This window comes from Papaver somniferum, unplaced genomic scaffold (assembly GCF_003573695.1).
Source record: "Papaver somniferum cultivar HN1 unplaced genomic scaffold, ASM357369v1 unplaced-scaffold_35, whole genome shotgun sequence".
Taxonomy (NCBI): Eukaryota; Viridiplantae; Streptophyta; class Magnoliopsida; order Ranunculales; family Papaveraceae; genus Papaver; species Papaver somniferum.
The window spans coordinates 4,657,871-4,669,096 of NW_020645971.1; the positions used below are offsets into that span (position 1 = coordinate 4,657,871).

Sequence of the window (11,226 nt, forward strand, 5' to 3'; positions counted from 1 at the left end):
GTGTCGAAGTTTGAATCGTACCTCAGTATGCAGGAAAGGATTTACTCCCACAAGGTTGCTAGTAGTCATACTAGATGACTGCTTCAGCAATGCTGGGACGACCAAAGTAGGAGGCTTGTTTTTGTGACAAAATTTGTAACGGATTTTGCAACAATATTTGTAACAGTGATTTTATAACATTTATAAGCGTTATATTCGTCTAACATTTATATTGTAACAATTGTGTAACATTTCTGTAACAATTTTAGATCTGATGGCTGAATTTTGTTGGCAATGGACGATCAAGATTAAAATTAAAAGTTTAGGTGACGGTTTTTTGGCCATTTTCATGCCATATTAGCCGTCAATTGGGTCAACTTCCCTTCGTTTTCATCGCTCCTAACCGTAGTCGGGGACGATAACTCTCTGATTGTTGACTCAATTTCGAAAAAAAACGACCAATACCAATTCAATTGAAGGACTCCTTTCGGTCGTCCCGATTAGTCAGGTGCTCCATCTCCAAATTTTTATCCTGGATATTACTCTATTTGGTTGGTGGCATTTGGTCCCAATTTTTCAGGTTTTGGTCAGAGGTGCAGACATCATTAGGTTTTTTCTCTGATTATGGATTTGGTTAGGGGTTGGCTTATTTTTATGCTCACTCTTACTATCTTTCCAAAGATCACTCTTCTCTCGATGCACGAAACTCCAATACCTTGTCCAAACCAAAACCAAAACCAAATCTCTTTTTCCAGTAACAAGTACCGGGTAGACCAGAGATAAACCGCGTAACGATCTTATCTCCAAAATACCAAAAAAACTTTTTACACCGTCTGTCTGTCTACCTAGACGCAACTTATTCGGGGTAAGAGTAATCCTTAACACATTCTGTGTCGTGTTGTGATGAACAGGGAGTGAGCACACCGCTTTAGTTGGGTTTACGTATTTACGGCCGTTAAAGTAACATATTCACTTTATCCCTGCCTAGAAGACAGAGCAAGTCTGCCAACTGGTTGTTTAACAAGTTCGCATGCTGAGAGTATAACCATCGAAAGAGTTGACCCTGGCGAATGGTCCGTACACATGAACAAAAGTCCATAGATACGACTTACCACCCAAAAGGGCACTTCGCAAGATACTACTAACGACCGTGTTAACGCTCAACATTGTTCGGTAATCGAGTCTGATTGTTGGATTACCTTTGGACAGGGTCCATTGTAATGATCTATCCCCATCACGATGAAATTTTCGAAAATTATCAGGACCTGTCGGCCAAGGCTATATAGTCGTTGAATACATCAGTTTAGCGCGCGTGCGGCCCACAACGTCTACCTTGTCCATCCATTTATAAAAAAATGCCAAATTAAAATGCAACAAAAAGAAAATAATTCGAGTTGTCAGACGCTTGACTTGACAAAGTCGATGTACTCTCACGAGTCAGTACTCTCAAGTCTCAACTCGCCGATTCCAGAAACTGATCCGACTAAATTGCCGAGCGATGGTGTTCTCTCCCCGATCTTCCAAGTTCCAAATAAAGGTTCATAGACGTAACGGAGATTTGCTAAAATACAACACAAGCCTTCCCCAATGTATTAACATCACAAATCAAACCATAGACGTCTTTGACAATTTAATCCGATGGTATATTAACTGTATTGTATTTATTCGACAACAAGAAGTGGTTGTACATTAAAATCTACAGTGGTTGTACAAATCAAACCATAGACTTCTCTCCGAGCCTTCTCTCTCTTAAAATGGGGTTAAATGGAGAAAACTAGTCGCGTTTTTCTTTTTCGTTTGGCGCTCTTGCCACAACCCTTTCGGGGCAACCCTTTTAGATTCCCTCTTCTTTTCTAATTTTTCTGATTTTCTCTCTCTCTCTAAAACTCGAATCGAAACCCTAGTTTCAGTTTCTCCATATCTTTCTCTAGATTCGGTTTTCTACTCTAATGGCGTCAGAACAGCAGTCACAGTCAATCAAGGTACGTCTCTCTCTCTTTACAAATCCACTTTTGGAACTTAATTTAAGTAATCTCTGTGTCCGTGTGTTAAACTGTGTAGAGTTCGAAGGTGTTGGTGGTTGGAGCTGGAGGAATAGGGTGTGAACTGCTTAAGACACTTGCTCTTTCTGGGTTTCAAGATATTCACATTGTGAGTTGCTCTGATCTTTATTTTTCATGACGTTTGGTTGAGTTTATTTGGGGATTTTACTTGTTACTGAAACTATGGTTTCTTAAAACCTAATTTGAATGTTAGATTAGTTTTCTTTAGTTGAATCAGTGCTTGCATATGGATTAGGGCATATTGGTTTGGTGTTCAAATGTGATGTGAAGAACTTGTTAGTGTTATGATACCAACTTCGTTAAACTGTGTGCGGACAGAGTTTTTTTTTTGTTCCCTCTTGAGGGAGGAGGGAGGGGTTCTTTTTGTGGTTTTAGGTTTTTTCATTTTGTAATTAGAGGATGCTATTTCACTAAGCATGTGGGCATGGTTGGCACAATCTGCTGCCCGGTATAGTCTATGAATACCAAAAACTAGATTCGTGAACTATGTTGTAGGTGAGTTTTGCATTTCCTTTCAGTAGCTGCTTTTGGTTTTATTTTTACAATCTTATGTTTGGTTTGGTGTTAAGTAATTATGTATTTAATGAAGGGCCACTTGAATTGGTTTAGCAAATCATGTTTAGCTGGATTAATGCCCAGCTGCTATTGATCTAGCAAGGGAGTTGATTTTATTTTAAAATATCAAAGGAAAAAATGACAAAATTTTATATTTCAGATTGACATGGACACAATTGAAGTGAGCAACCTCAACAGGCAATTTTTGTTTCGAAAATCGCATGTGGGGCAGTCTAAGGCCAAGGTAAGTGGATGTCATTTGGGTTCATATTGGGGTTTTATTTTGTAGTCACTGATTGAGATACTGTTGATTATAACATTTTATCTATTATCAACAGGTTGCTCGAGATGCAGTCTTAAGATTTAGGCCTCAAATAAACATAACTCCCTACCATGCAAATGTGAAAGATCCCGACTTTAATGTGGACTTCTTTAAGCAATTTAATGTTGTCTTGAATGGCCTTGATAATTTAGATGCTAGGCGGCATGTCAATCGCCTTTGCTTGGCAGCTGATGTTCCTCTGGTAGAAAGTGGAACTACTGGGTTCTTGGGACAGGTAATAATGTGTTTGTTATGGTATTTTGGTCTTGTCTATGTTTCTCTTTGTTGAATTCTCTGGGTTATTTTGGTCAGACATATTTTGTTCATGTCCATGAGAATGAATTTCTCTTATCCCTTGTATTATTTATTATTGAAAAGTAATGCTAGGTATGGCTTCTTGTCTTATTTACAATGTGTTTGTCATTTGGTCTATGATACCGTAGTATCTGGGAAATGGTGACAGAAAATAATGAATAGCCGAAGGAGTACACCTTACCATAAATTTGAAACGGTTTTCTTGCTTCGCTTCGCTTCGTAGGTTGTTTGTTTTACAAAGAAAATATCTCAGAAATTTAGTATCTTGTCATGAACTAGCTGTAGTGGACATCAGGGTTATATTGTTTTGAGCTATTGAGTAATATTGTTGTTAGTTGTTATATTGTTGCCTCTATCTATGTTTGTTGGTGTGATGAAGTTATATTTGGTTCAATTTGAGTAATAGCCGAAGGAGTACACCTTACCATAAATTTGAAACGTTTTTCTTGCTTCGCTTCGTAGGTTGTTTGTTTTACAAACAAAATATCTCAGAAAGTTAGTATCTTGTCATGAACTAGCTGTAGTGGATATCAGGGTTATATTGTTTTGAGCTATTGAGTAATATTGTTGTTAGTTGTTATATTTGGTTCAATTTGGTAATGAAGTTAAAGTTAAAGTTAACTTAGATGGCTCAACATATGGATTTCTCAGTTCCATTTTGATTGACTCACATTGTGGATGCCATATAAGATACATGCCTGTAGGTATCGTATCCAAATGGTGCAATGTAAAGTATAATATAATATTATGCAAATAGTTTATCGGTTTAATTCGGTCGAAGCAGAATCAGAAGGGGTTATGCTTATATTCGTGTTTTTTTTTTGTCATTTCTTATTTGTTTGTTTCTGATGGATAAATGTTTCTTATCAGGTAACTGTGCATATCAAGGGTAAAACAGAGTGCTATGAATGTCAACCCAAGCCCACTCCAAAATCTTATCCCGTGTGCACCATTACTAGTACTCCATCAAAGGTAATTTGAAGAGCGGCTTTTGGATGCTTTTGTGATGATTTGCCTATGTTTGGCATATTATAGTTTGAATAAATTATTTCTATCGCATTGCAGTCGTGTTGCATCATTCTATATTTTAGTTGCAACCATGAATACATAGCTGATTTTGGCTGCCACTTCTGTGCTGTGAATTCCTCATAGATTTGAGCGTGAGCAATATCTCATAGTGGTAGTTGTCAAGTTTTCTATATATCTGTTATTCGTATAGAAGCTGGTGATTTCTCTTATGTTGCACTTCTTCTATGTTGCCATCCATCAACTGATGTTGCTGTTTCTTTTCCTTTCTTTGTAGTTTGTTCACTGTATTGTTTGGGCGAAGGAGTTGCTCTTTGCTAAGTTGTTTGGAGACAAGACTCAGGAGAATGATTTAAATGTACGTTCAAATGATGCTTCTAGCTCATCAGAACATGCAGAGGATGTATTTGAACGAAGGGAGGGTGACGATCCAGAGCAGTATGGGAGAAGAATATACGATCATGTCTTTGGATACAACATTGAAGTGGCTTTAAGTAATGAGGAGACATGGAAAAACAGAAATAGACCAAGGCCTATTTACAGCAAGGATGTTTTCCCCAACGGTTTCATCCAGAGTAATGGAAATGCTGATAAAGTGTCTGATACTGAGAACCCATCATCAGTGTCTGCAACGGCCTCTCTCAGTTTGAAGAATCCACAGGATATCTGGAGCCTTTCTGAAAATTCAAAAATCTTGTTGGAGGCTTTGAAAATATTTCTTGGAAAAAGAGATAAGGTCTGGTTTGTTTCCTTTTTCTGAAGTTTGTACTGGTTACAGGTTTCTTTGGTTGCAGCTGTTGCTTCTTTCTTTTGTTTTCGTTCAGGTATGTAACAGCACTAACTCTTCATGTATTGCTTGGTTAACAGGAAATTGGTAATCTGATATTCGACAAGGATGATCAGTTAGCTGTGGAATTCGTCACTGCTGCTGCAAATATTCGTGCATCTTCTTTTGGTATACCATTGCATAGTCTTTTTGAAGCTAAAGGTATTGCGGGGAATATTGTGCATGCAGTTGCGACAACAAATGCAATTATTGCTGGGTTGATTGTGATTGAGGCTATTAAGGTGCTTCAAAGTAATTCAAACAACTGCAGGTTCGGGATCAAAGCATTTCTTTCACTTGTTGAGTGATTTTTGTTTTATGCTACATCATAAAGATGTTTCTTTTGTGCTTCAACAATTAGTAAGTTTTTATTAGGTCTGAAGTTGCTGATGGTCGATTTAGAAATTTATATGTTAACCATTTAAGTTATCAGGTGGTTGTAAGCATCAAATTTCATATCTAACTCAATTGTGTAGCTCAGTTCGGCCTTTTCCTTCAGGAATTGATATGAAGTAAACTTGTGTTTAGAAGTTAAATTCATTAGCAAATTCAATCTTTGGTTCATATTTAGACATCTATCTTGAATCTACGCTCACCTGATTGTTTGTGCAGGATGACATACTGCCTTGAACATCCATCTAGAAAGATGCTTTTGATGCCAGTAGAGCCATTTGAGCCAAACAAATCGTGTTATGTCTGCTCTGAGGTATATTTATTGTCAGTGGCTTGTTTTTCTTGTTTTTTCTTGATTACAACATTCTGATTGCGTGCTATATGGAAGACCCCCTTGTCACTTGAGGTTAATACAAACTCTTCGAAGTTGCGGGACTTTGTTGAAAAGATTGTCAAGAATAAGCTTGGCATGTGTTTTCCTTTAATCATGCACGGGTCAGCTCTCCTCTACGAGGTTGGAGATGATCTTGACCAAGCTATGGTGGCCAATTATACAGCAAACCTTGATAAGGTAATCTAGACTTTGTGTTGATTCAGTTTTTAACTGGGACTGTTGCTCATTTGTCCAATGATGATTTATATTTGCTTATGTCATTTTTCTGTCAGGTGCTAGCTGAGCTTCCTTCTCCTGTTACTAGTGGGACGGTGCTTACTGTAGAGGATCTTCAGCAGGAATTTACGTGCAATATTAATATCAAGCACAGGTTTGTTTTACCAAATCTGTACATATGTTTCAATTCATCATGGAGCTTCCAGGAATAATTAGATCAGACAGTATGATATAGAGATGTTAGCCAGTTACACTAAAACCTGTTCAAGGTTGCTAACAGTTCACTAATCTCCTATCCGCATCATTAGAGTTTTGAAAATTGTTTTAGAAACACGTCTTAATTGTTGGTTGAGAAGGGTAATGATTCTTTGTTAAAAACTACAGAGATGAATTTGATGATGAAAAGGAACCTGATGGGATGGTTTTATCCGGATGGACACAAGCCCCCTCTAAGGAAAAAGATGATAGCGTGGCTGTTAGCAATGGAGCGAGCACATCAAGTGCATCTCAATCAACAGTGGTAGAAGCTGAGGACGATGATGACGTAGAAATAGTTCCAACAGAACTTGCATTTGTTTCCGCCGGAGCTAAAAGAAAGCTATCTGAAATTTCCAATTCAAATTCTTCAGCTCATTCAAGTGTTGGTGATGGCTACTGTGGTAAGAAAAAAATAGAAGTTGTGGATGAGGAAGATGTAGTTGTGATGCTCACTGATGGCAATTCTGATGTCAGCAAGAAGAAAAGATTGCAGTAGCCACAAGTGCTGAGGGCTGAGGACCGTTGTTCATTCTAGTTCTTCCTCCTAATTTTGTAACAATATAGAGCTGGCTTTTGCTTTTCTTTTTCCTGATCGTAATCCTGGTGAACATAGTTTATTTGCATCTAATCATTTGTAATCGGCTGATCCATCTTATAGATATATACTCGTAAAGCATCCATGTAGGAGGGAGTATATTTGTTTTTAAGGAAAGAAGAGGTGGCTTGATATGGTCACTGTGGAGCGTTCCAAGTCTGGGTTAAATCTAATTCCTTGGAATTCTTCATTTTCTATAATCTGTTTATGGGAAGGAAGCAACATCTCTTCTTGCCCGATATGTTTCTCTTATTTCTTTTCCCTTTCATTTGGTAAGTAGCCTTGTGTTTCTTGTGTTCATCAATAATTTTGGAGACCTTGCTCATAGAGGCTGATTTTCATCCCTTCAGCTGTGAGAGTGAGACCTCATTTTTAATGTCGGGTGTTTTCTTTTAAGCCACATTGTGAATAATTATCGACTTACAAGAGAACCGTGTGTAAGAATGGTGATCAGTTGATTAATGAAAATGTAGTTCTCAAGGATACAGGACTTGTCTCTTCTATAGACATGACTCAACAGGAATATAAGACTATTACAGGAGGTTCACCGACACAACAGTAAAATACATATTCCGTTATAGCAGATATAACAGCTGTTATTAAATCCTACGACTAGGATTATCTGCATGACAGTAATCCGTACAGTGTACGGATATATGATTCAGTCTAACATCCCCCCTCAAACAGATGCACGTACAACAGGCATCAATTTGTTCTTCAGTAAGCTAAACTGAGACTTGGACAAGCCTTTGGTAAACAAATCAGCAACCTGACTGAGTGTGTGAACATAAGAAACGCGCAGAAAACCAGATTTTACTAAATCTCGAATCATATGGTAATCCACCTCAATATGCTTAGTGCGAGCATGAAATATCGGATTTTCAGTTAAGCTTCCAGCACCAAGATTGTCACAGTATAACTTGCAAGGAATTGGACAAGGTGATAGAAAGTTCTTCAAACAAGTAGGATAGCCATAATATTTCAGTTGCTGTATTAGCCAATCCCCTATATTCAGCCTCTGTAGAAGAACGAGATATAATATGCTGCTTTTTTGAAGACCAAGAAACCAGATTTCCCCCAATAAAAACACAGTAGCCCGAAGTAGACTTGCGTGTGTCAGGACAGCCAGCCCAATCACTATCACAGTAAGCAACAAGTTCAGAACAATTTCCTGTACCACTGAGAGTTATACCTTGACCAAGAGACCCTTTAACATATCTGAGAATCCTTTTGGCAAGCTGTAGATGAGTATCAGTAGGACAATGCATAAACTGACTAACATAGTTTACTGCAAAACTAATGTCAGGTCTGGTAAGTGTTAAGTATTGAAGACCACCTACCAAACTTCTATAAGATGCTGCATCTTTCAACAAAACTCCATCATATGTTGATACTCTTGGACCAGACGCCACTGGAGTTTTGCATGGTTTACAACCTAGTAAGTCATGCTTTCTAAGCAGATCAAGAGAGTATTTGTTCCGAGTATGAAGCAGTTTATTTTCTGAAGGATCAAAAGTAGCTTCAATACCTAGGAAATAATGTAAGGATCATGCTTTTTAGACAAAAATTAAGAAATAGAAGCAAATAATAAGAAATAGTTTGTCTCCAACAACATTTGCATCTTTTTGTCTTGTTCTTCTTCTTTTGTTCCAAATGACTCCAAAGTACCTAAATACTCAAAAACAAACATAAGATACATAATTTACAAGAAAACTTAGCAAAGAAAGCATAAATACTAGATAAAAAATTAGGTGTTTTAGACACCTATCAACAACTTAATACAATATGGTGTTCCAATTCTGGACTAGGTTCCGGGGTTTCTCTGCTTTGCAGTTTTCCTCGTTAACAATTTTTTTATTGTGTGTGTGTGTGCACTTTTACTTTCCATATTGAAAATTTTGTATTCTTTTAATTGTTAAAAGTACTGCAGGTTCCAAATCCCATAGATTAAAAAAAGTTGGTGGTGTACTTGGTTCCCTCTCATTTTCAATTGATATCATAGCAAGTTCATGTATTGGTGTCACAACCGACATGATGATCTCGTGCAACAATAGGAGTGATTCATGTACAAACCTGATTGTGTTTTTAAAACCCTTTCATATGACTTGTGCACAAACTGGGTAAAATTTTTTGATACACGTTGTCATTAGAAATTTCGATTGGTAACGAAAATTGAAGTATTTTTTGTGGAATTTACATCAGGGATCTGATCTCCGAGAAGAATTCAGAAGATAAGAAATTATTCAAGATAAACTAGATGTTCAAATCAAATTTAATAAGGATACTCTCGTAAAGTTATATGAATCTAAAATTGCTCTTGCAGAAATCCGTTTGGAAGTGAAAAAGAAAAGAAAAAATCTATGTCTCTTGAGGAACCTAGAAACATATCTCTCGATTTTTGTCTAAAAAATTTTCGAACATCATGTGATAAGCGAGGAATCAGCTTTGTAAAACCTGGCGCGTCTCTGTCACCATTAAATATTAATTCCACGAGATCAGTCTCCGAAACGGTCTCTTATGTATGTTTTTTTGGTATATTTTTTGGCTTAAATGGCAACTATCAACATACATATAAAACTATTTAGACTGAAGATTAATATAACTCAAAATCTTCATAAGAAAGCTCAAATGCTTTTGTCTGAAATCAAAAGATTTAAGAAAATCTGACAAAATACAATACAGGTAGTTTCGAAGCATTTGCTCTTAAATCAGTTCACCATTCCAATGGTTTCTTCATAATAGATGTAGTCGACACATGACAGGAGATCTCTCTTGGTTCGTGAACATAGATGACTACAAAGGATGACTTATAACTTTTGGAGACAGGAGTGGTTTCCACATCAGCAAAAAATGGACGAGCAATCTGCCTAGAGTACTTGAAATTCATGATGTTGTGTACGTATGACTGTTAATCTTCATTCTGTTAGGTATGATGTTGTGACAAAGGACATAGAATTGTCTTCAGTACTGAAGGATGTGATAAAGAAGACTCGTCTAGAAAAGTAACTTTTCATGGCATTCGTGGAAAAAATAATTGTTATCTTTAAAGTATAATCTTCATTGCAATTTGACTAAGGTGGAGTAGACTCATCTATGGAATGAACGGTTTGGCTACATCAATTATTGCTTACTTGGTAAGATTATTAATAAATAACTTGTCAGGGGAGTACCCAAAATTAGTGTTAGAGTCAATGGTGTTTGTGGTACTTGTCCAAAGGGTAAACAATTCCACATAATCATCATGAGACAATGTCATCAAAATTCCTTTTGATTTAATTCATATGGATCTATTTGGCCCAATCTATCAAGCAACGGCTGGGGGGAAGAAACATGCTTTGATAATGGTTGATGATTACACCAGATTCACTTGGGTTTCCTACTTATAACATAAGAATGAAAATTTGGATGAATTTAAGAGTATTGTAAATAGAATCCAGAATGAACAAGGTCGCAAACTTAAAAAATTAGAAGCCATCGTGGAACAGTGTTTAAGGACACTAATTTTTTTTAGTTTTGGGATAAACTAGGTATAATTCAGCAATACTCACCACATATTACTCCACAAGCTAATTGGAGATACAGAAATAAAAAACAAGATTATTCATGAAATGTGGGGTAATACTCCATTATAAAATAAAGTTTTGGGGAGTGGTTGTTTTCACATGATGCTACTTGATCAGTTGTGTTTATTTAAGTCGTGTTTGGGAATTGGGATATCCCAACCCAAGTTGGGTAATCATAAAAAAAACGGCTAAAAAGTGTTTATGTTCTCTTTATTCCAAGTTGGGATAAGGATAGCTAATCCATCCTTGGATTTTGGAGGCGAAAAAGTTAGGTTTGCAAGGATCTGTTTGGGAGCTTGGGAATGGGATAACATATCCTGGAATAATTTACCTTAATTTAATTTATGGTAACTTTGTTAGAGCACTGCTCAGTCGAACTCGCAAGCGTTGCTATCTCAAGCTTGTTTGTCAAGTTTAGTTTCCAAAACTATAAGTCTTGATTTCTAGTCTACTTATAGCTAAGTCTTGGATTAGGATAGTAAGTGTAGTTGAGCATTAGACTTCATGACGTTCATCGATTGAAGACGAAGAACTACTAAGGGGACCTTGTGGAACTTCATTAACAAAAGGTATGTGGAGACTTGAACTCATCTATCACTCAAAAGTCTATCTACTCTATATCCTATTTTGATACAAAAGTCGCATAGCTATATAGACTTCGATTATACAATTTGATATTTCGAGTTGAGTTTAACTCGCTTACATATTTCTCGAAATATGT

The 11,226-nt window shown here is 36.8% G+C and overlaps 1 protein-coding gene across 1 annotated transcript; it reads left to right on the forward strand.

The window, feature by feature from the left end:
• Positions 1-1,724: 1,724 nt before the first annotated feature.
• LOC113342227 (SUMO-activating enzyme subunit 2-like) lies at positions 1,725-7,180 on the forward strand. Its single transcript, XM_026586831.1, has 11 exons — positions 1,725-1,961; positions 2,041-2,130; positions 2,758-2,841; positions 2,936-3,154; positions 4,105-4,206; positions 4,538-4,996; positions 5,128-5,357; positions 5,699-5,792; positions 5,868-6,050; positions 6,146-6,243; positions 6,474-7,180. The coding sequence occupies exons 1-11, from the start codon at positions 1,929-1,931 to the stop codon at positions 6,841-6,843; spliced, it is 1,962 nt and encodes a 653-aa protein (XP_026442616.1). The 5' UTR covers positions 1,725-1,928; the 3' UTR covers positions 6,844-7,180.
• Positions 7,181-11,226: the final 4,046 nt, after the last annotated feature.